Source organism: Ursus americanus, chromosome 7 (assembly GCF_024610735.1).
Source record: "Ursus americanus isolate L20-20 chromosome 7, mUrsAme1.1.p, whole genome shotgun sequence".
NCBI classification, from domain to species: domain Eukaryota; kingdom Metazoa; phylum Chordata; class Mammalia; order Carnivora; family Ursidae; genus Ursus; species Ursus americanus.
In genome coordinates, this window is record NC_142133.1 from 9,586,203 (window position 1) to 9,612,321 (window position 26,119).

Here is a 26,119-nt window from a genome sequence, read left to right on the forward strand (position 1 = left end):
TCATCGAGCCTTACATTGGAAACCGGGGATGTACTGTATGGTGACTAACATAATATAATAAAAAATCATTAAAAAAATAAAAAATAAAAAATAAACCTACTTTGGGGGCGCCTGGGTAGCACAGTCGTTAAGCGTCTGCCTTCGGCTCAGGGCGTGATCCTGGTTTTCAGGGATCGAGTCCCACATCGGGCTCCTCCGCTGGGAGCCTGCTTCTTCCTCTCCCTCTTCCCTGCTGTGTTCCCTCTCTCCTCTGGCTGTCTCTCTGTCACATAAATAAATAAAATCTTAAAAAAAAAAAAAAAAACCCTACTTTCACCGTAACTGTTATCAGTCAAAATAGAGAGGCGGTCGCGCCCTGTGACCTGGGGAAATCATTCGCGGAAAGGGCTGGCGGTGGGATGAGAGGTGGTGGGACGTGCTCTGCATTGATTATAGGACTAGAAGGTTGGCGGAAGTTGTCTCTTTTTTCCCTTTGTGAATTAGTCTAATTTTTCTCTCCTCACCTAAGGAGGAGGCATTTCCCCTTCCCCAAAGCCAGATTTGATTAAAGTATTTTATATTTTCTTAGTCATCAGTTTTAATGTTAAACCTCACAAATTTAACATAAAGAAATTTCGACTTGACACAATGAACATACGGATTCTGACATATTGCATTTTATCGCATTCAAACACATAGAATAAAATAAATGGCGGAACAACAGGGAGCCGATAGGCCATGGTTAGTGAAGAATTCTAAAAACTGGTTAACGAGCACAGAAAGAACATTTAGTCCTTGCTCATACACCAAGGTAGCTTTTAACTCCCTCCTTCCAGCAACTTCTGTCTGCAGTACTCCATGTTAGGAGACATTTTTAAAAATTCTATTTCTGCTTTCTGAACCAAGGGCACAGTACAATTGTCCATTTCTCAGATCCCTCCTCCTCCCAGCATCTAGCATGGTATTTCTTTACGTTCTCTATTAAAACTACTGTCCTAAATTACAATTCTAAGATGTTTCGGTCTGTAATTTATTAAAGTTGCATTAGGAAGCTTGCTGGAGACGTGTTCAGTGCCCACTTCAGGCTCTCCCGTCACCTAGGACAGTTTCCTAAATCGAATTCGTGACGTGCTTGGTAACTGTCTCGGCTCCCCTTTCAACCACCGCCACAGGTTGTGTTGGCGGCCAGGCCTGGGGGAAAGGCTGGAGCCGCGGAAGAGGAGAGCTGGGCGCCGGGCCTGCCGCGGACACCTGTTCCGGGCGCGGCCGCGGCCGCGGGAAGAGAGCGCGCGGCGAAGGGCGCGTGTAGGCGAACGCGCACGCACACACGCGCCCGGCCGCCCTGGGACGAGGAGGGAGAGCGTTGGCAGGAGACGCGGCCGTGGGGAGGGGGTCGCCACGTTCTCTCAGGCGGTCTGGGTTACATAAGCGAGCGGGGCGAGGAGGGCGCTTCGCGCGCGCGGGACTCGGGCTGTGCCCGCCGTGTCTACCCCGCTCGCGCCTCTGCCCGGGTGGGGTTGTGGCCCTGCGGGACCAGCCGCCCACGCCGCGCGGGGGACACCGCCCCAGCGTTGCGCCCGCCCCCGCCAAGGGTAGCCACGGCCCGGAGCGGCCGCCCCCAGACGTGCGTGGCTCTCGGCGAAGAAGCTGCCGCGCTTCCGCCGCTGGGCACCAGGCAGCGGAGCATCCTCCCGCCTAGGCTTCTTCCGTCCGGGCCTACGGCGCCGCAGCCCCACCGCTATGAGCCCCGAACCGGTCCCGCCGCCCCCGCCCCAGTGCCCCGGCTGCGACTGCGGGGAGCCGTTGGCCAAGCGCTTGGAGAAGGGCGAGGAGGCCTTCCGCGCGGGCGAGTATGAGATGGCAGCGGAGCTCTTCCGCTCGATGCTGGCGGGGCTGGCGCAGCCCGACCGCGGCCTGTGCCTGCGGCTGGGGGACGCGCTGGCCCGAGCGGGCCGGCTCCCCGAGGCCCTGGGCGCGTTCCGCGGCGCCGCGCGGCTCGGGGCGCTGCGGCCCGAGGAGCTGGGGGAGCTAGCGGGCGGCCTCGCGTGCGCCCTGGGCCAGCGCGAGTGGCGGCTGCCGGGTGGGAGGCCGGGCCGCACCCCCGAGGAGCCGCGTGGGGAGCAGCCGGCCTCGGCGCCCGTCGCGCCCCGTGACCTGCTGGGCTGTCCGCGCTGCCAGCGGCTGCTCCACAAGCCGGTGACCCTGCCGTGCGGGCTGACGGTGTGCAAGCGCTGCGTGGAGTCGGGGCCCGCCCGGCCGCAGGCTCGGCGAGTCAACGTAGTGCTGAGCGGCCTGCTGGAGAAGTGCTACCCGGCCGAGTGCCGCGTGCGCAGGCTGGCGGGCCAGGCGCGGAGTCTGCAGCGCCAGCAACAGCCCGAGGCCGCGCTGCTCAGGTGCGACCAGGCTCTGGATCTGGGTAAGTCGGCCTTGGGAGCTTGCCCGCCAGCCTGGCCCACCTGTCGAGCAGCAGGGGTGGACATGGAGAGCTCTGTTCAGGCTTAGGGGGTCTTAGGGGTTATTTTCTTCCGAAGATGGTAAGGTGAACCAGCAACCGGGGTGGCTGGTGTCAGAGGCCAGCTGCGCCCCACTGGTCCAGTCTTTTGCAGAACCTCCGCATCCTTCCTGCGTAGCTCTGTGAGGCCAAGACTGCCTTTCACTCCCATCTCAGCTGTCTACAAGTGGGAGGATGACCAAGTGTTTTTATTTGTCCTGCAGGAAAATGCCGACAACTAACACCCTAGAGGCTCACAAACAGAGTGCCTTGTGATGTGGCAGGATTTGCTTTGGGGTTTCAGCTAAAGAATCCAGGAAGGATCCCCTTCCGTTCTGCTTTTATTGTACATTTTCTCTCAAAGGGCATTAGATGTTGTTATGGTGTGGTTAGCTTATTAGTTAACTAGTGTGTCTGCTTAATTTTTAAAAAATAACTAAAATTTGTGGCCAGCACCAGGCTCTCCTTGATCCCTCCCCCCACCTGTTAAGATATGTAATTTAAAAGACCAAACTTCCTTTTGCTACTGGTTCTATATGATTTAAATCACTAGCCAAGAAGATTTGGTTTAATTTTTTGTTACTAAAAGAATCTTGTGTGCTGTAGTCATTATGCATTTTATTTTAAATTTAGAGTTGAGGTTTTCCATTTTAGAGGGCGCACCTATGTTTAAATTGGGGGATTCTTTGTTGGAGTAGAGCAGTGAAATTGCGTTATATAACAAGTATTCTGTACCATTTTTGCAGCCAATATATTCATGTTTTAGCAGGCTATATATTTTTGGATTTTCATCTATCTTGTTTATGTATATGTGGCACGGAGCAGCACTATCCAGTGGAAATATTGTGTGAGCCACATATGTAATTTTAAATTTCTGGTAGCCACATGTAAAAGGTGAAAAGCAGATTAAATTTATCTTAACAGTATTTTTTATTTTAATTTTTAAAAAAAATTTTAAAGATTTTATTTATTTGGAGACAGCCAGCGAGAGAGGGAACACAAGCAGGGGGAGTGGGAGAGGAAGAAGCAGGCTCCTAGCAGAGGAGCCTGATGTGGGGCTCTATCCTAGAACGCTGGGATCGCGCCCTGAGCCGAAGGCAGACGCTTTTTTTTTTTTTTTTTTAAGATTTTATTTATTTATTTGACAGAGACAGAGACAGCCAGCGAGAGAAGGAACACAAGCAGGGGGAGCGGGAGAGGAAGAAGCAGGCTCATAGTGAAGGAGCCTGATGTGGGGCTCGATCCCGTAACGCTGGGATCACGCCCTGAGCCGAAAGCAGGCGCTTAACCGCTGTGCCACCCAGGCGCCCCCGAAGGCAGACGCTTAATGACTGCGCCATCCAGGTGCCCCTTAACAGTATTTTTTAAACATATACATCCAAAATATTTCAACATACCTTCGATGTAAAAAAATGGAGATTTTTACTTTAAAAAAAATCTTTCAAATGCATTGTGTATTTTACATGCACTGCCTACCCCAATTTGGATACAAAATTTTCATCAGAAATACTTCCTTCATATTTCCATTTCAATAAATTTAGAGTTGAAAAAGTAGGGGTGCCTGGGTGGCACAGTCGTTAAGCCTCTGCCTTCGGCTCAGGGCGTGATCCCGGCGTTCTGGGATCGAGCCCCACATTAGGCTCCTCTGCTAGGTGCCTGCTTCTTCCTCTCCCACTCCCCCTGCTTGTGTTCCCTCTCTCGCTGGCTGTCTCTGTCAAATAAATAAATAAAATCTTAAAAAAACAAAAAAAAATAGTAGAGTGGCATATTGAAGTTGTTCCAAATTAAAAGTTTTCCACTAGTCAATAGAGTATCAGCTTTTAAATTTAAATTTCAGTTAGTTAAAATTTGAAAAGTCAGTATCTCAGATCCTCTGTCGCTCCAGCCCCATAGTTGTCCAGTAGCCACACGCAGGTAGTGGTTACTGTCTTAGACAGTAGAAGTATAGAACTTTTAAAATCAGTTGTTGAGTCACCTAGATGGCCTAGTTAAGCATCTGACTTTTGATTTCGGCTCAGGTCATGATCTCGGGGTCCTGAGATCAAGCCCAGGGTCAGGCTCCCTGTTCAGTGAGGAGTCTGCTTCTCTCTCTCCCCCTCCCTCCTTCCTTGACCCTCTCCCCTTCTGCCCCTTCCTCTGCTCATGCTCTCTCTAAAATCAATAAATCTTAAAAATAAATAAAAACAGCTGCTGGAAATGTAGACGATCACAATACCAACTGTTGGAGAAGATGCAGAAAATGAGCACTATCATATGCTGCAGATGGGTCTGCAAATTATACACCTAGAAAATAGTTTGGTGGTATCTGAAATGTTAAATACGACCTTTGGCTGAGCAGTTTCAATAAGGTTCACGTATATGTGCACTGAAAGAATGTACAAGAATGTGCAAGAGGGTATATCCTTATGTAGAGATAGTCCTGAAGTGGAAGCAACCCACATGTCCAATAAGAATGCAATGAGTGACTGTATTACGATGCCTTTTGGAATACTCTACAGAAAGAAAGTAAACCAGCTACAGTTAAACACTACAATGTGGACAAATCAGACATAATTTTGGGTGAAAAGGCAAACTCAAAAGCATTTTTACCATGATTCTACTTCTCCGTAAATCCAAACAGGCAAAATTACTCTAGCATGTTGTAAGTAAGGGCAGTGGTTACCTTTGGGAAACAAAATATTAGCAGATTGAATCCAGTGATACACTTAAACACATCACAATCAAGTAAAATGTTCATTTAATCCTTGTATATCAACCAATGTAATTCACTACATCTACAGGATAGAGAAAAATCGTAAGACCTGGTTTAAGATCTTTCAGGAAAGTAGGAATACAAGGGAACTTTTTTTTTTTTTTTTAAGATTTTATTTATTTATTTGACAGAGATAGAGACAGCCAGCGAGAGAGGGAACACAAGCAGGGGGAGTGGGAGAGGAAGAAGCAGGCTCATAGTGGAGGAGCCTGATGTGGGGCTCGATCCCATAACGCCGGGATCACGCCCTGAGCCAAAGGCAGACGCTTAACTGCTATGCCATCCAGGCGCCCCAAGGGAACTTTCTTAGTATGTTAAAGAGTATCTACAAAAAATATCTGTAGCAGGGAAATACAAACCAAAACCACAATGAGATACCACCTCACACTTGTGAGAATGGCTAAAATTAATCAGGAAACAACAGATGTTGGTGAGGATGCAGGGAAAGGAGAACCCTCTTACGCTGTTGGTGGGGATGCAAACTGGTGCAGCCACTCTGGAAAACAGTGTGGAGGTTCCTCAAAAAGTTAAAAATAGACCTACCCTATGACCCAGCAATTGCACTACTAGGTATTTATCCAAAGGATACAAACATAGTAATTTGAAGGGACACATGCACTCTAATATTTATAGCAGCAATGTCTACGATAGCCAAAGTATGGAAAGAGCCCAGATGTCCATTGACTGATGAATGGATAAAGAGACGGTATATATGCACAATGGAATATTACTCAGCCATCAAAAAAGAGTGAAATCTTGTCATTTGTAATGACATGGATGAAAATAGAAGGTATTATGCTAAGCGAAATTAGTCAGAGAAAGATAAATAGCATATGATTTCACTCATATTTGGAATTTAAGAAACAAAACAGATGAATATAGGGGAAGGAAAAGGAAAATAAGATAAAAAAACAGAGAAGAAGGCAAACCATAAGAGACTCTTAACTGTAGGAAACAAACTGAGGGTTACTGGAGGGGAGGTGGGGGGGGAAGGGATAATTGGGTAATAGGCATTAAGGAAGGCACTTTGATGTAATGAGCACTGGGTGTTATATGCAACTGAAGAATCACTAAACTCTACCCCTGAAACTAATAATGCACTATATGTTAACTAAATTGAATTTAAATTTTAAAAAAATCTGTGGCAACCATCATAAGGATGAAATATTGAATGTTTTCCCACTGAAGGAAAAGGTGACAAGGGTGTTCATTGTCATCACTGCCATTTTGCATTGTAGTAAGATTCTGGCTGGTGCAATGAGGAGAAAAAAGGTATAAAATTGGAAAAATAAAACATTATTTGTAGATGACATGTTGGAGTACATAGGAACTTCAGAGGGATCTTTGAACTATTAGAAATTATAAGTGAATTATCAAGATTGTTGACTCTAAGGTTAATATAGAAAGATCAGTGATAATTATATATACTTAGTAAAAAAACAAAATAGAAAACCCATTTATGTAACCCAGAAATTCTTCGGAGTAAATCTTGAAATACCTGAAAGTTGTTCAAGACCTCTACACTGAAAATACAAAACATTTCTGCAAAAACTTAAATAAGTGAAAGATACCTGATTTTCATGGATTGCAAAGCTCAGTATTGATGTCAGTTCTGTGCATACTGAACTACAGATTCAGTGCATTCTCAGTCAAGATCTCAGCTCATGGTTTTCGTGGAAGTTGATAAATGGCCATGGCAATAACGAGGAAAAGTAACAAAGCTGGAGAACTGATACTGCAAGATACTGAGGTTTAGTATACAGCTGCAGTAATTAGCACAGAGTTGTGTTGGCCCAAGTATAGACACATAGAAAGGGACTCTCATGTACAGTCACCTGGTTTCCTTCGAAGATGCCAATAGAGTTAAATGGGGGGGGGGGGGGCGGGGAGTCTTTTAAATAGTCTAAGTCTGTTGCTTATCCATTTGGGGAAAAATGAACCTAGATGACCATTGCACATCAAACATGGAAATTATAATCAGATATCTAAAATAAATCATAGAATATTTTCATGAACTTAGGGTAGGTGATACTTTTTAAGACACAAAAAGCATAACCATAGAGAAAAGATAAATTTGATTTAATTAAAATTAATAACTTCTGTTCCTCAGGGACGCCTCAAAAGAGTGAAAAGGTGATGTGTATTTGTAATATGTATCTAAATGAGAATGCTGGTTCAGAATATTGAAAAAAATGTCTATAGTTCAAGAACAAGAAAGGAAGTCTGTCTAAATAATAGGCAGAGTTGAACAGATGCTTTGTAAAACTAGATATCAAAATGGGCAATAAATATATGAAATACATGTAATTACTGATCAAATGCAAATTTAAACTGAATAAGATGTTGAAACGTACCTGGAAATGAAAAAGAGTAACCATGTCTACTGTTGGCAAGTATTGGGAGCAATTGGAACTCTTACATTGCTGGTGGAAGTGCAGATTGGTGCAAGTTAAATATGTTTGGGACTACCTACTAAAGTTAAACATAAACACAACTTTTGGCACAGTATTTCCACTTTTGAGTATATGCCAAATAGAAATTAATACTTATGCCCAACAAAAGACATATATAAGAATTTTCATAGCAGTTTTATATATAATATATATAATATATATTATATATATTAAATATATGCCAAAAACATTGGGCTAACAACCCACCAGTAGAATGAGTATATAAATCAAGTCATACAGTGTAGTATGCAGCAAGTTGTTTTTAAAAAAAAACAAAAACTTATAGCAACATGGAGGCATCTCACAGAATGATAATGACAGATACAAAAGATTACATTCTATTCATGTAACCCCATGTATAAGTTCAGAAACAGGTGAAAGTAATCCATGGTGATAGAAGTCAGAATGGTGGTTACCTTTAGGAAAGGTGTACTACCTGGGAAAGTGCACAAAGGAGCCTTCTTAGATCCTGATTTGGGTAGTGATCACGCAGGTGTATATGAATGTAAAAGTTCAAGATACACATTTATGACTTGTAGCCTTGACTTTGTAAGTCCTACATCACTTTGAACAAATAACCCATGAGGATTATTGCCATTTATTCTTTCTATTCACCAGGACCACTACTTAGCTGTCATTGCTTTCTGTCAATTCATTCAACTCTTCCTAAATGACACTTGTACAGTTCTCTACTTGTCACCACTGCCCACTCATTTGACAGATCTTATGGTCGTAATTCTAGCTCCCAACGTGATGATGACCTTGGGTTGCAGTTGGAGAGCCGTCTTTGATTAACCCTGAACACAACTGTAGGGAGTAGACTATCTCTTCTTTTCCTCACAGAGACTGGTTCTCAAACTGCACTCTTTTTGACTCATTTCCCCATATAAGGGTTGGTTGATTATGTTTGGATATTTTTGTCAGTTTCTTGGAAGGTGCACACGTGCATTTTTCTTCCATAAGCTGTCTCCACACAAAGAATTTTACGTTGCTTTTTGTCTTCCATTTATTTTTTTGTGATTCCTCCATAAACTCAGTTTTATTAAGCTTAAAGCTTAATGCTCAGGAAATGTGTAGAGATTTATTTGAAATGTTTTAAAAGATTAAATTATGAAGTTCTGACTTCATAAATGGGTTGCCAAATGGTGGAAGTCAACGAAGAAAACAGTTTGATTCATTTAGTGTCTGGATGGGAAGTGACTGTTTTGGACTTCAGTAAAAGTAGCCTTTAGAATGTAAGGAGTAGAGGCTTAAATGTATTCATTAGAAAAGAATGATTAAAAATAAATGTCAGCTCAAACAATGAATCATGGAACACTACATCAAAAACTAAGGATGTACTGTATGGTGACTAACATAACATAATAAAAAATTAAAAAAAATAAATGTCAACGAAGAGTGTTTTTAACTCCAAAAATTTGGTCAAGATCAATTAAGCTAACACAAGTGTAAGCAAAGAGATAATGAAGAAAACATTATGAAACGAACAAAATAAAAATGAGTTGGTTAAGAAGTCAGAAGCTGGTTCATTACAAAGACCAATAAAAGAAACAAATGTTTGGCAAATGTGATGAAGAAAAAGCAAAACACAAATAGGATCAGGAATGAAGAAAAAGCATAATTGCAGATATAGAAGAACATAACAGATTTTAAAGCCGATATAAAAAGGACAATTTTAAGGAAACCATAGATTATCAAAATTGACCCAAGAAGAGGTAAAAGCCTGACGTTGAGCAATAATCATAAACAAAATAGAAATGCTACTCAGGGCTTTTTTTTTTTTTTTTTTTTGAAAAAGACAGGTCAAGCCAGTTTTAACAAACTTGCAAGGAAGATGAACTTTCATCTTATTTCAGATCATGGAGAGATATGGGAAATTTTTCATTTAATTTTATGAGTGTAGTTTTGATACTACAATCAAGTAAAGCTTAGGAAAAAAACGTACAGGCTAGTCTTACATATGTGCATAGTTGCCAGAATCTTAGTTAAATTTCTTAGTATTTGAATCCGGCAATATAGTAAGACTTAAGGTCAAGATGAGCTTATCCCAAGAATACAAGGATATTTCAGTATTAGACAAATTATTCAATGTAATTCACTATAAGGGGAGATTTAAGGAGATACACTCCAAGTAATCTCTCACATACTGAAAGAGCATACTATAAAATTCAGCGCCCACTTGTTCTAATGCCTTCATAGAAAACTAGGAATAGAACGAAACAACTAATTTGGTTAATATTCTCTGTCAGAAGCTTACAGTAAACATATTTCATGTTAAAACATTCCACACGTCCTTTTTTAAATTCAAGAAGAAGAACGTCTGCTATCACCACTCTTACTGCAATGTGGGAGCAAAAAGAAACACAAAGAATGAAAGCTAGCATCCCAGAGTCAGAGCTGATTGTTTGCACGTGATATGGTGGTTTAGAAGATTCAAGAGAATCAACTCTGGCAAAGTGGGAACAAGGTGGGAAATCTTCGTTCTCACCCACATCTGCAGCGGGTGTATTTCTCAATCTCAAACTATAGTTGAAGCAGCATGTTGTTTTTGAGATTTCCAAAATCTCTAAAAGTTATTTCTGTATTTGAAGATGCACTTAATTGTGCATTTGAGGAACTTTACCTTCGTCTTCAGTTGGAAATGATTAATCTGTAATTATATTTACTGTATAATGACATACTACAGAGACAAATATGCACAGAATCTAATAGAATTCTATAAAGAACTTCAGTTCTTCTGCTCAATGTAAAATCATATGCTTGTGGATTGACATCCATATTTCAGATTCCAAGACGAAAAACATAAAATCTCATTACAGATCATAACCAACATGTGAACATTTTCTATTTATTTTGATAGGATGGGGGACACTAACTTTGAACTTTAAGGAAAATGTTATCCTTTCCCCCAAAGAATTCCATTCTTCTAATTAGTAGACCTGTGTTACAAAAAAAGTACTAAATTATTGTTATTTTTTAATTTTGTCAATAAAAATTTTGTGAAAATTTGTTTTCTCTCTTGTTATATAAGTGCCTGTACAATACCCTCAAATTTCTTCCTGGCCTGCAAAACCTAAAATACTTACCGTTTGGTTTTTTGCCGAAAAAATTGTTGACCCTTACTCTAACCAGTCCATGTCATTTTAAAAGATTCAACTTTTATTGTTAGATTCTCCATTTCTGCCATTTCTTTCCTCTTTTCCCACCTTTTTGCCTTGTCATACCTTCTCTATATTACACATCTGTAGCAATAATACAGTCGTAGGTAGCCCCACTATGTCTTGATGTAACATCCTTTTGCATGAGTTCTGTTATGCACACTTGCCCACTTACCTACATAAACTAAGAGGAGTTGTGGTGGCATTTGGAAAGTACCAAGTGGCTGGTTTGAGAGAGAGTCAAGGTCTAGGATTTGAAGCAAACTGAAATGGGTATTAGGTAGAGAAATGAGAACACATTGGGTCCTTAGAATATTTATTGTCAATTAAAATGTATGCTGTAGCTCTATTACAAAGATCCTGCAATGAGTATAGGTAGAGTGAACCAGGTCCAGCAGTATGAAAATGGCGGTGATGGTTCAGCTTTCATGAACTCTGGCTTTGTCGCTTTTCCATGGTACCTTGCCAAGCCAAGGACTTTACATACTACACGTCAGCTCATAGAGTCACTCTTGGCTTCTGCATAGCTAGGCTTATCTCCATAGTCGCATATGAGCGGTTCTTAAGCTCTCTTCTGTTTGAGGAAGGTTTTTTTGTCCCCCCTTCTTTTCGCACTTAAAAGAACATACTATAGGTACAATTATGGTGATAAGTCCACATCCATGCAGTTGTATAAGAAAACAAATTATGCATTCTTTTGTTTCTTGAACAGGAATTTCCTCATGTACTTTCAAGAAAGTTATTTTGTTTTATTTATTTTTAAAAGATTTTATTTATTTACTTGACAGAGAGCACAAGCAGGGGGAGTGGCAGGCAGAGGAAGAGGGAGAGGGAGAAGCAGGCTCCCCACTGAGCAGGGAGCCCGATGTGGGGCTCGATTCCAGGACTCTGGGATCATGACCTGAGACAAAGGCAGACGCTTAACCCACTGAGCCACCCAGGCGCCCCTCAAGAAAGTTATTTTAAATCTTCTCATTTTTAATACCTAGTTATGGCATTAAGATGATTCCACGTTTACTCATTCTTGCAGATTAGGTTGTGCCTAGTGTGCGTTCAGCAGTCTGTTTTTCTTGGTGCATTTTGAAGTCTTGTTAATACTCTTTCTGTTTTCCTGAGGGAAGTTATGTAAATATACTTACCAACCTATTAAACCACATACGATTTGTGGGAGGAAGTATTTATTTTGCCTTTGTGCTTATTTTCCAATTTAATATTTTAGTGACTTAAAGATTTATTTTTAAATGTAGTCGCTTTAATTTTTTTTCTATTGCCCATGTCTTTCAGCGCCTAGAGACAATTCGTTGCTGCTGCTGCGAGCAGAGTTATATCTAACCTTGAAGAACTACGAGCAGGCTCTGCAGGATGCCAACGCAGTTTGTCAGAATGAACCTCTCTTGACTAAGGTACTGGCTAAGGTATTGGTTGGCTTTGGAGATAATAAATGTACGTTTATGGGACTTTCTTCAGAATAAACTAAGAGGATGGTGGTTAGGTACTTACGCACAGTGTATGTTTACCTCATGATAGAAGTCTAGATGTAGCAATCCACTTCACAATAAACCAACTCAGTCTAAAAGACCAGAAAGTCTCCCAGCTGGATTTAGTTAAGAAACACTAATTCAGATTACTTTTAGGAGATATTTAGCTGAATAATATGCCTTTTTAATAAATAAATATATAAGCACAATGATAAAATTATATAAAAATGTGAGTAAAGGGGAAATGTTTAAAATTACACTTTAGTAAGATCGTATAATAATCATGATTCACAGTTGGGCCCTAATATGCATGGAACATATAAATGTTGTCAGTGAAAGGATGAGTGTTTTGTAAGGGTTTTGGAATAATTTTCGTCCGTGTTGGAAAGGTCTAATATTTCTTTCTGTGATGACACAAAATAAGCTTTGTTAATATAATAATGATAGCTTAAGTTGTTCCTGAAGATTAAGAAGTCAAACAATAAAAGTTGTAGCTTTTTTCACGAATCCCTGGTTTTTAAAACCCAAAAGAGATTTTAAAGTTTTAAGGAATTTGTAATGGAATTAACATGGATCACATGCTCTTAGCCAGTAAGTAAAAATATTTTGTCCCTCTATCTTATTCTTTATCATTTTTGTTTTAGAAACATTGAAGAAGCATTAACCCATGTTATTAGAAAAGATGCCCTTCTTTCCTTCCTTCTATCCAAACTTCCATTCTTTAAAACAAAATGTTTTCAGCTTAGATTGAGTGTTAAATTGGAATTGGGTATGAGCCTAAGGATGAGAGCAAATGTTTGTTGGACCAAGCCCAGAAATCTGGTTTTTGTTTGTTTGTTTGTTTTTTTTTTTTTTTGCTTGCTTGCTTCACTAAAAACATTTTCTCCTCCTTTTATTGATGACTTTTCTCCTATCCCTTGATCTATTAATCTTCTTAGGGAATTTCTGTCAGTAATGATTAAGACTTCATTACTATGAATTATAAGTTTAGCATTTCTGACTGACAGTGGACCTGTATTGCCCTGTGAAGCTAGTTTCTTCTCCACAGTATTGACTTTTTGAGCTAAAAACTTTGCAATGTGTCTGTGATGAAAGATAGACTTAGTTACCACAAAGTTACATAGATAATTTTAACTGTAAGAGAGCCAGCAAGTGAATTATTAGCTTTTGGAATTTGGGTTATGTCTTTAGGATTTATTGCAAATCTATGGACCTCAGTTCTTGATAAATGCCTAGTGAAGAATAGCTTTAGTGGAAGTATACCCTGATAAATCAATTTAAGATAATGAAGGCTAGAAATTTGTTTCCAGGTTAATGTTGTAACTAAAGGATTAGGCAGAAGCAACATTGGAAAGTAAGCTGAAAGGACTGAGGGAAGGATGAAGTTGTCCAACTGTAGCTGAGATGATATGGAAGCACTTGTAGAACCAACTTTGAGTTTTCAACTGGGGACTTCTATACCAGTGTGTTTTATCCAGGCAAAACTATAATTTCAGGCCATTGATCATGGCTGATAATGATTCACAACTTTTGGTGCAAATGGAGATAAGCCAGTGCTAACAAAACATTTGCCTATATGCAGAAATACAAATAGGCATGTGATAAGCTTGATTTTATCCAAATAGGTAAGCATACCTGTGCTTTTTAATGCTTATAGAATCCTATGCTGGTAAAAAAAAAAGTCTCAATAGATTTCAAATTATTGAAATCTTGCAGACTATGCTCTCTGACAATAGAATGAAAAGAGTAATTGATGACAATAAAACATCTAGGAAATCCTTAAATATCTGTTGTTTGATTAGATTACCTCTAAACAATGCATGCAACAAAGAAGAAATCACAAAGGAAACTAGGAACTATTTTGAAATCATTGATAATAAAAGCACATTACATCTAATTCGTCCTGTGCAGCTAAAGCCATTCTTTGAGGGAAATTTATAATGATAAGTTATTAAAGAAGTAAGGTCTCAAAAGAGTGATCTGTTTCTTTCTTAAAAAACTAAGAAAAGAAGAGCAAATTAAAATAAAGGTAAGGAGAAAGAAAGAAAGAAAAATATAGGAGTCAATAAATAGAAAACAGTAAAACAATAAGGAAAAGTCAATGAAACAAAACCTGCTGTTTTGAAGAGATCAGTGAAATTGACATACCTCACCAGACTAATCAGGAAAAAAGAGAAAAGGTACAGATTACTAATATCAGGAATGAAAGAGGAGATATCACTATAGATCCTACAGACATTAAAAGGTTAAAACAGAACAATTTTATGAACAACTTTATACCAATACATTCAACAACCTAGAAGTTAACAAACTCCTTGAAAGATATAAACTACTAATGTTCATTCAAGAAGAAACAGAGAACCTCAATAGCCTTATCTCTATTTAGAGAAATTGAAGTTGTAGTTAACCACCCTCCCCACCAAGAGATCAGGACCAGATGGAATTACTGGTGAATTCTATCACACATTTAAGGAAGAAATAATGCCAATCCTTCAGAGATTCTTCTGAAAAGCAGAAAAGGAGGGAAAAGTTATTTTATGAGAACAGCATTATTGTGATAACAAAACCAGGAAAAAAACATTAGAAAACAAACAAACTTCAAACTGATATCTCTCATTATCTCATTTGAAAATCAATTTTTCTGTATTGACAGACTGAAAAAAAATGCAGTAAATGGAGATAAAGCACTTGATAAAATTGAACGCCCTTCATGTTAAAAACTTTGTAAGAACTGGGAATAACAGGGGCTTTCCTCAATCTGATAACCACTATCTATGAAAACCCTTACAGCAAACATCATACTTAATGATAGGAAATGGAATGACTTTCTGCTAAGACCAAGAAAAATAAAAAGTGTTTTTACCACTTACCAATATGGTACTGGAGGTCCTAGCCAGAATGGTAAAAGAAAACAAATAAACAAAAAAAAAAAAAAAAAAAGAAAGAAAGAAAGAAAGAAAGAAAGAAAGAAAGAAAGAAAGAAAGAAAAGAAATAAAAGGCATACATAATGCAAAGGAAAATGCAATACTGTCTGTTCACAGTTGACATAATTGTGAGGAAAACTTAAGAAATTTACAAAAAACTTGCAGGCTACAAGATAATATGCAAAAATGAAACCAATCACATTCTACTCACCAACAAGAAACAGTTGTACAAATGAAATTTTAAAAATAATAACTGTTACAATAGTTTAAAAAAGCATGACTTACTTAGGGATAAAGTTAACAAAGTACATACAAGATCTGTATACCGAAAACTACAAAACATTGCTGAGAGAAATTAAGTATCATTTAAGTAAGTATAAATACATACCAGGTTCATGGATCAGAAGACTCAATGTTAGTAAGATGACAGATTCCCCAAATAAAAACAACACAGTCCCAATTAAACTTCTGGTATTCTTCTCTGCAGAATTTGGCTTTAAAATATACATATATGTGTACATGTGTATACACACATTTATGGAAATACAAGGGACAGAAGAAGCCAAAACAATTAAAAAAAATAAGAATGGAGTTGCAGGAAATACACTACCTGGTACCAAGACATACTATAAAGCTACACTAATGAGAACTGTGTAGATTACTAAAACAGAAGACAGTACAGAAATAGACCTACACATAAGTGGTGAATTAGTTTTTTACAATAGTGCAAAGATAACTCCATAGTGAAAGGATAATTTTTTCACAATTTTTAGTAGGAGATGATTAGATATCTATTTGCAAAAGAAAAAAAATGAACCTCAATCCTCTCCTTACATCCTATATTAAAATTAACTCAAAACGGAGGATAGACTGAAACATATAGTCTATAACTATAGCATATCGAAAACAACACATGAAAATCTCTGACACTTTTTGTAAAGCAAAGATTTCTTATCCAGGACACAGGAAAAATTGTAAAAGAAAAAGTAAGTTGGTCTTCATCAAAATTGAAAACTTCCGTTCTTCAAAAGATACTGCAACAAAAACAAAATGGCAAACAGAATGGGAGAAAATATTTGCAAGACATATTTCTGGTAAGCCATCTATCTGTATATAGCATATATAAAGAACACTTACCAACTCCTTCATAATGTAAATAACCCAGTTAAGTAATGGGCAAGGACAGATACTTCACTAAAGAAGGCATAGGAATATCAACTGAACACATGAAAAGAGGCTCCACATCATTAGTCATTAGGAAAATGCAAATTAAAATCTCAAAGAGATAACACTAAATACCCACTAAAATGGCTTAAACTTAAAAGACTGACCATACTAAGTGTGGATGAGGATGTCCAACAACTGAAACCCTTATACAATGTGGTGGGAATGCAAAACAGTATAGACACAATGGAAGACAGTTCAGAAGTTTAAAGTTAAGCATACACTTCCTATGTGACCTAACAGTCATGCTTTTAGATATTTCCAAGAGCAAATAACATTCTCCAGGATTGATCGTATGTTAGGTCACCAAACAAGTCTTAACAAATTTAAGAAAACTGAAATCTTATCAAGTATCTTTTCCAGACACAATGGTACAAAACTAGAAATAGTAACAGGAAGAAAGCTGGAAAATTCACAAATATGTGGAAATGAAACAACAGACTTCCAAACAACCAACGAGTCAAAGAAGAAATCAAAGAAGAAATTAAAAAAAAAATCTTGAGACAAAGGGAAATGGAAACACAGATAATAAAACTTATGGGGTGCAGCAGAAGCAGTTCTAATAGGGAGGTTTGCACCTACATTAATAAAAGTAAAGACCTCAAACAACTTAATCTTATTCCTCAAGAAACTAGAAAAAAAACTAAGCCCAAATTTAGCAGAAGGAATAAAAATTAGAGCAGAAACAAAATAGAGACTAGAAAGACAACAGAAATGATCAATGAAACTAAGAATTGGTTTCTTGAAAAGATAAAACCGACAAACATTTAGTTAGACTAAGACAAAAAGATGACTCAAAAGAATGAAATTATAAATGCAGGAAGCATTACAAGTGATGCCACAGAAATACAAAGGATTGTAAAGGACTGTGAGTAATTATATGCCAACAAGTTATATGACTTCGAAGAAATGGATAAATTCATGGAAACCTAAAACTTACCAAGACTTATGAAGTAATAAAAAATCTGAACTGATCAGTAATGAGCAAGGAGATTGAATCCGTAATCAAAATCTCCCAAAAAAGGAAAGCCCAGGACAAATGGTTTTACAGGTGAATTCTACCAGACATTTAAAGAACTGATCCCAATCCTTCTCAAGCTCTTCAAAGAACTGAAGAGGAAGGAACACTTCCAGACTTATTTTATGAGGCCAACATTACCTTTATACTGAATCCAGATAAGGACACTACAAGAAAAGAAAATTATAGGGCAATATCCCTGATGAACATAGATGCAAAGTCCTCAAAAAATACTAGCAAACTGAATTCAGAAAGGAAAGAAAGAAAGAAAGAGAGAGAGAGAGAGAAAGGGAGGGAGGGAGGGAGAAAAGGAAGGAAGGAAGGAAGGAAGGAAGGAAGGAAGGAAGGAAGGAAGGAAGGAAGGAAGGAAGGAAGGGAGGGTGACTGAGTTAAGTATGTGAGGTGGTGGACGTGTCAATTACCTTGATTGTGGGAATCATTTCACAATGTGTGTGTATATCAAATCATCATGATAGATGCTGCATTTTATATACAGTTATATTTGTCAGTTGTTCCTCAATAAATCTGGATTAAAAAATGAGGGGCGCCTGGGTGGCACAGCGGTTAAGCATCTGCCTTCGGCTCAGGGCGTGATCCCAGCGTTATGGGATCGAGCCCCACATCAGGCTCTTCCACTATGAGCCTGCTTCTTCCTCTCTCACTCCCCCTGCTTGTGTTCCCTCTCTCGCTGGCTGTCTCTATCTCTGTCGAATAAATAAATAAAATCTTTAAAAAAAAATGAATTCAGCTATCATCTGGAGGAGGTTAAATTCTTAGTTTTGGGCTTCATGACAGTATTTTTTTTTTTTCCTGTTTGCTTTAACTCTCAACACCTGCCATTCCTGGGGCACCTGGGTGGCTCAGCCTTTAAGCATCTGCCTTTGGCTCAGGGCGTGATCCCGGGGTTCTGGGATCCAGCCTGCTTCTTCCCCTCCCTCTCCCCCTGCTTGTGTTCCCTCTCTCGCTGGCTGTCTCTCTCTCTGTCAAATAAATAAATAAATAAATAAATAAATAAATAAATAAATAAATAAAATCTTTAAAACAAACAAAAAACCTGTCATTCCTGAGACATTTCAAGGGGATAAACAAGGTGAGCTGTGCTGTGCACATGACCTATCCTGACAATTCGAGTAAGGTTACTGGTCAGCAAATGTCAGGTAATTTGAAAGTTTCTGGTTCATTGTATGATTCACCTTCCTGAATGAAGTACTATGAAACTAATAAAATTTCTCTTTAAAAATTAAAAAATAGAAATAAATAAACAGATTGTTGTATAACCCAGAGAGCCGAGGGTCCATTTCTGGGTTCTCTATTCTGTTCCATTGGTCTATGTGTCTGTTTTTGTGCCAGTACCATGCTGTCTTTGTGATCACAGCTTTGTAGTACAGCTCGAAATCCAGCATTGTGATGTCCAGCTTTGTTTTTCCTTTTCAACACTTCCTTGGCGATTCTGGGCCTTTAGATTGTTGTATAACCATTCATTGGAACCCTCCTTGGTAATAGGGAATAATGAATTGTTGATCCATTCAACAAGGTGAATGAACCCCAGAAGCATCACATTAAAGTGAAGGAAGGCACACAAATACATGTGTGATTTCATTTATATGAAATTCTCAAAAAGGCAAAACTGTACTGACAGATCAGTGGTTCCTGGACTTGGAGAGAGGGGAGGATTGACTTCGAAGGGCATGAGAGAACATTCTGGGGTGATGGAAATGTGCTACATCACGATTGTGGTTGTACTTAGATATTGTATACATTTGTCAAAAGTCTATATTGTACATTTTATTTTATTTTATTTTATTATTAAAGATTTTACTTATTTATTCGACAGAGATAGAGACAGCCAGCGAGAGAGGGAACACAAGCAGGGGGAGTGGGAGAGGAAGAAGCAGGCTCATAGCGGAGGAGCCTGATGTGGGGCTCGATCCCATAACGCCGGGATCACGCCCTGAGCCGAAGACAGACGCTTAACCGCTGTGCCACTCAGGCGCCCCAAAAGTCTATATTGTACATTTTAAATTGGTGAATTTAATTCTATATAAATTATACCTCCATAAAACTGTGGCAGCAAGAAAGTATAAGCAAGTATAAGTCCATCACTGAAGAGAATGGGGAATATTTATGAGATTAGAAAGCTCAGCAAATGTTTGGAATGCACGTGAACGGATGAAAAAGCAGAGAACATTATAGTTCAAATGGGAGCTAAGCTCATATCCTAATACAAACTCCAGAAAAGATTCAATTTAAACTCTTGGGAAAGGAATAAGAAAGGAGGTTTGCTTGACATGCCAGTTCACTATGCCATGCAGAGCAGTAGTGGGGGAAAAAAAATCATAGTGCCCCATCCCCACCTCCCGCAAAGAATTTGGACAAACCGCCTGGGGAAAAGTGTGGCTGCCAATGCATGCAGAAATTCCCCTCCCCCTACCCCCTGAGTAAGCCCCTCTAAATCCTGGTATGTGGGGCTCCCAGCCTAAGGCCTGGCTTCCCTACCACACACCTGAAAATAAAACCTCTCAAATAGATTTCCCACATGTAGATGAAGGACCCAAAAAGTCTTCCATTCATAATGAAGTCTATGAGGTCAAGGGTCTGACTCAACATGAGAGAAAACCAGTTGGAAACAGTACATCTTTTAAAAATATGAATGAAGAAGCAGGGATTCACAAGAAAAAAGTCAATAAAATAAAGAAGAAAAAGACTAAAATGCATGATCAGGACTGACTCCAATGGAAATATAATACATGAACTGATAAAAACAAATTACAGTGTTTTTGATGATATGAGAAAATACTGCATCCACCCAAAAAAGAAACAAAATGCTGGGGGAAAATACTGATCCATACTGCACTTTGTTTATTTCTCTTGTAGTATTTTGTATGTTATGCTTTGTGTTACAGATATTTCTGTTCATGTCTGTCTTCTCTCACAAGATTGCGCTCCTTGAAGACAGAAATGTGGTTGTGATCTGTGATGCCTGAATGTATTTAAAGTTGGTAGAGAGCTGCTTCTTTCTTACTTAGCATGGCCCTTGAAACTGCCTTGGGCTCAAATTCCTGGTCTCGAGACTCTTGTGCTCTGACTGTAGAGTGTGTTATGAGATATTTGGGTTTGCTCAGGTGCCAGGGGAGTAGAGCTAGAGCCATCCTTGGTGGGTTTGTGTTTATTCTAGCTAATATGTTTATCCGAATATTCAGTAGTCCTAATGATTTTTTTCGGGGCTTTTTGTATGCAAGTATATAATCACACTCTTTAAAAATGTGTATCTTGTCTTTTGATGAATCCAGGGGCATCATATGAAGGCTCAGGCTCTTTCTGGATTGGGAAGAAGTAAGGAAGTGTTAAAGGAGTTTCTCTACTGCCTTGCTTTAAATCCTGAATGTAACTCAGTGAAGAAAGAAGCGCAGAAGGTGTGATTTTCTTTAAATGACTTTCTTTTTTAAGTCTCATTTGTAGCCTTTATGTCCACGCTGAGTAACTCCTGCATGTCAAATAAAAAAAGGAATATAGTTCTGAATATTCATGACAATGTAATTAAAAACCCACAGGAATAACGATGAGTTTCACACGTTTGATAACTTTCATCCAGGGATAAAGCCCAGTGTTTCATGAGACAGCATTTACATAGCTCCGTTCTGCACGGATAATGATACGGGCTAGGGAGGCAGAGTGAGTTTTCTTAGACTTGTAATTTCAAGCATTATAGTTTGGATAGGAGCCCTATGAGAGACATTGTGATGATATACAAAATATACCAGTTTAGCTGGATAGGTTGACTTGAAATTTTCATCAAAGCTTCACGAGCATGATGCAGAAATATCTTTTTTCTTATTCAGGTCTTTAACCCATTCTCATTAGAGGTCACCGAGTCACATTTACTGTGGGAATCCACCCTGTAAGAGCCTATACAATAGTTAGTCTCAGCACTTGCAGTGACCGGGAGTTCTTATTTTTATGTCAGTGTTTCCCTATTTAAACAATACTCATTGCTGACTTCTCTTGTACATGTACCGTGCAATTTCCACTTTACAGGCTAGTTTTATTTTCTGGAGCAACAGGAAATGAATCCATTTTTCCTCCTCCATTTTAAACCACCTTAGATATTTGAAATTGGCTGTTATCTTTGCCTTAAGTCTTTCTTTGGACTGAACATCCTTTTCTCACGGAACAAGGTTGTAAGGGTTCCTCCTCTGGACGCGTTCCAGCGTACCTCAGTGTGCACACCTGACAGCCACAGGTGGGGAATTTTACCTTCCCTTGTGTTTATATCACGAGGCATGTTTGTTTATTTTTAGCCTAATACTACACCGTTGGCTCCTATTAGAACCATAGTTAGGCCAAACACCTAGATCTTTTTTTGTTTTCAGTGAGAGAACCTTCAGTGAGGATATTTTTTATCCTTGTATTGTGCAGTGGTTTGGTCTTCATTAATGCTGTCAAATGATCACTTATGGGTTTTGGCCATCGTTTCAACTTGTCAAAATAATACTGAATCTTAACATCGGCTCTTCTATCCCTGCCTGCTTTGTCCCAACTGCAAACTTCACGAGAACCTTAAAACATATCTCAGCTGCTCTTTACAACAGCATCGTAATGAAATTCAGCCTGAGCTCAAAATTAAGCAGATTTACAGAGGTCCCCTGGGCCAGAATCTAGGTCTGGTGGTGCTTGGGGGTGCTTCTTGTCTATCTCATGCTATTTCAGATATGATGTTTTTCCCTGTAGCATTCTGTGAGTGGTAGATGTCTTCTATCTCAGGGCCCAAACACTGCCAGTCTGTTGATGCCCACGAAACGTGGTGATCCCCCAGGCAGCCTTCTGCTGCTTTACTGGAGCCCCTCAGAGCCAGTGCTGAGGACACTGATGTCCCTGCTGAGTGCTGTTCCTTCTTGATACAGGGGTCATGGGTGCCGGTGCACTGACCTGTCACATGAAGAACAGTGGCTGGTGATTTATTGGGTTTCCGTCACTCCTTTATACCTCTTTTAAGTCTTCGGATTCAGCTGAGTCCATGAGGTTTGGCAGGACCATGGAGTGACCGGCAGTCACTTCCCACCACCACCAAAGGCTAGTCCATGGCTCTTGAACTAGAATTATGGCTCTTCACCTGGTCTTCCCTTAAAGTTCTTTACTAGGCGGCTCTTGTGGTTATCTTGTAAGTCAAGCAGTCTTCTAGAATTATCTCAGTCCTGTGGGTGATCACAGCCTGGATGGACCCCCACAACCTCTACACCCCACTTTTCTCTCCTAATCATGAGACTCTTAGGGGTGATTTTCTGTAGCAGATGTGTAAGGACCAGGTAGAAAGAATTGGTAATGCTCATATTTTATAATTGGTAAGACTAAGCTGGAAAGGGACTGGTAGCTAAACTGCCTAAAGCATCGATTATGGTTTCAGAAACTTGAGTTTTGAAATAGTAGCACTTGGCAACTGGAATATGGTAATTATTCTTTTCAGTGTGCTAGGCCTATTTGGCCTTATAGTTTCCTTTGGATCTTTAAGACATATTATGTATTTTTCAAAAGTGTTTTAAAATACTTTTTATCTTCTTGGAAATTTTATAGGTCATGTGTGAGGTGTTTTTTCCAGCTTCAGAAAATGTGCATCAGAATTTGACATCTCCCATCCAAAGCAGAATGTTGACCAGCAGGCTAAAGGCTCAGTGTTCCAGCCATGAAAACACCCAGCCTCTGGAGGAAGGCGGCAGTGCCGGGGGTTCTAAGGTATGAGGTGCATGTGTTTGTCAGTATTATCTTGATTAAGCTTTATGTAATCCCTTAATTTTGAACACTTACAAGTTATTCAGAGTGTGGCATTGTGTTAGTTGGAAGTACTTCTCAAGACTGGTTCTAGCTCCTCAACCTGAAAGTTGAACCTTTTAAAGGAAGTTGGTGGAAATAATGAACACAATAGAAAGAAACATGTAGAAGCATTCAGGACACCACATATTGAGAAACCCAGGCATCAGGAGACTTGGATTTATTTTGGCTTGGAGAAAAGAAAGCAGAGGGATGATTTGAATATATGAAGATTGATGTTCAGTTGATCTGTCTCAAGAAGAATCGTTCTGTATTTTACCGTGGAATGTGTAAAGCTCATCTTAGATGTTAATAGATGAAACCAGTCATGAAGGAAGAGCATAAGCCCTCTTCTTTCCAGAGGTTTCTAAGAAAGGCCACTACATGAATATTATTTTCTCTTATGTTATGATTTCTTTAATATTCAGGATTCTTTTTTCCCATTTAACCAGAACCCATCTGAGAAATCTGATGTGTTTAGAAATACCAATTCTTCAGTTTTGTATTTTATACTGGGTCTGCACTTTGAAGAGGATAAAGAAGTGTTAGAGAGTATCCTTCCAGCAGCACCCAGCACCGGTTTAAAGAGACAATTTCCAAATGATTTGGAGGATGTGCAAGACCTGAATGGCCCTGGGAAAATTCCCAAGAAAGGTCAGTAAGCTATTTTGTTATAGAGTTGTAGGACTCCAGAGTGACAGAATGTTAGCTAATATTCAATATATTTTTTTAAAAAGTTTTTACACAGATAGTTTGAAATTAATAATGAAAGGAATACATCAGCTTTATGATTATAGAACAGTTTAAATGGTTAATCCTACAAAGACTTCATAGTCAGAAATAGGGAAATTTTAGTTATAACTTTAATGTTTATTCATGCTCACAGTCCAGATAAATGATTTGTTATATTGGTGTAACACATTTTAGCCAGAGGAAATGCAGTTGCTGCATGCTCTTGTCCAGATGAGCAATGTTAATTATAGCATTTTAAACTTTTTCAGAGTCAGATTCCTCACCTCAAAGGAACATGACCTCTAACATAGGAGAAAGTCCAGAACTCTCCATAGATGTAACTGACTTTGAGTGTGCCCTTTGCATGAGGTAGGATGACAGAGAACCTGTGCGACTCTTTGAAAAACTCATCCTTTCTGAATTGGATATCCTAAACATAATGGGCTTTTTATTATCAGAGAAATTATGTATACCTTAGTAATAAATGATTTATTTTCTAAAAATTCGATAAGGAAAATCTCAATGGAAATGGATATCAGTAATTTCTACAGCCGTAAAAGAATTGTCTTAAGGAATTATTAGAAAATAAATAGATTATTTGAAAATCTCTTCTGGACATTTTTGGCTAAAAACTCAGATATATTTTCCAGGTTGCTCTTTGAACCTGTCACGACACCATGTGGACATACGTTTTGCCTGAAATGCCTTGAGCGCTGCCTCGACCATGCCCCACATTGTCCACTGTGTAAAGAAAAACTCTCGGAAGTAAGTATTTCTTCTGAAACAACAGGACTGTTGAGCCCCTCCTCTCATCCCTCAGTAGATGCTCATTTCTTGGGTTGGCTTTGCTTTTTTACCCATATACTAAGGAAAGTTGGATTTCTCCAGTCAAAGATAGGTCTTTTTCCCATTGATTTCTCAAAAAGTACACAAGGGAAGTTTAGATACAGAAACAATTAAACTTCAGGGAAGTTTTCAGGCATAGATTATAGTTGAGATATACTGAAAACAGGTACCATAATCGGAGCTCTTACGATGTGTTAGTTATAAATAGTTGAGATAACATTACTGAGTCCTCACCATATGTTAATCGTAAAGGGTTGAGATAACATCATGACGCACTTAATATGTGCCAAGGATTCTGTCCTTTATCTCATCTCAAGGTGAAGTCATATTGTGGTACTCAGTTTTGCATGGGATCGAAGACTTGATCAGTTTTGACCACTGGGAAATCCCGTTGGTGTGTTGTCAGTTGTGTCTTTTGTCTATAATCAAAGCCAGTCATACTTAAGATTCTGTGGAGGAAGCTATTTAATTATCTCTAACTCAAAAATAAATTGTCACATAAATACAATAAACAACACTTAAAGGCTTTTAAAGGCTTTCTGATCAACCTTTCAAATTGTGAATATGTATCAACTGTATTGGACTCTGGTGCCACTAACCTTCCACGGAGCAAGTTATTTAACTTCTTGGTGGGGGGAAGGTTTTTTTTAATCCATAAAATGTACTAATAATATTTGCCTTAATTACTTCTATACACTTAATGTATTTTAAGTAGGACAAAGTGGTTTTTTAAAGATTTATTTGTCTATTTTTAGAGAGAGAAAACGAGAGTGTGTGGGTGTGCGGGTGCAAGCTGGGGAAGGAGGGACAGAGGGAGAGAGAGACTCTCAAGCAGACTCCCTGGTGAGCATGGAGTCTGATGTGGGGCTTAAGCTCAAGACCCTGAGAACATGACCTGAGCGGAAGTCAGAGTCAGACACTTAACCGACCGAGCCACCCAGGTGGTCCAGGATAAAGTAGTTTTTTAAAACAAATGTCCAGTAAAAAATTTATTTTTGAATTTGATATGGTAAAGAAGTTATTATACTTATGTGAGTTTTTAAATAACTGTAACTTAGTTTACTGCCAAAATTTGTTAAAATAAGTTATTATAATTGAGACCTTTCTAAATCATTCTATGTACATACTTACTTCTTTAAATCGCATACATCCTGAAACTCTAAGTTATTCAGGGCTCTCACCAGGAATATGATTCATTGTACTAGACACCATGTGTCATGATGGTGGGTGCTTTTTGAGTTTGCGTAGTAGTTTCCTTTGG

General features: G+C 39.1%; 1 protein-coding gene across 1 annotated transcript in view; it reads left to right on the forward strand.

Moving 5' to 3' along the window:
• Positions 1-1,090: 1,090 nt before the first annotated feature.
• Positions 1,091-26,119, forward strand: part of LONRF2 (LON peptidase N-terminal domain and ring finger 2) — a 54,250-nt gene continuing 29,221 nt past the window's right edge. The window contains exons 1-7 of the mRNA XM_087863298.1: positions 1,091-2,395; positions 12,118-12,236; positions 20,769-20,891; positions 23,047-23,205; positions 23,733-23,934; positions 24,282-24,381; positions 24,663-24,777. Coding sequence (XP_087719424.1) covers positions 1,720-2,395; positions 12,118-12,236; positions 20,769-20,891; positions 23,047-23,205; positions 23,733-23,934; positions 24,282-24,381; positions 24,663-24,777 — 1,494 coding nt within the window. The 5' untranslated portion in view covers positions 1,091-1,719. The remainder of the gene's footprint in view (positions 2,396-12,117; positions 12,237-20,768; positions 20,892-23,046; positions 23,206-23,732; positions 23,935-24,281; positions 24,382-24,662; positions 24,778-26,119) is intronic.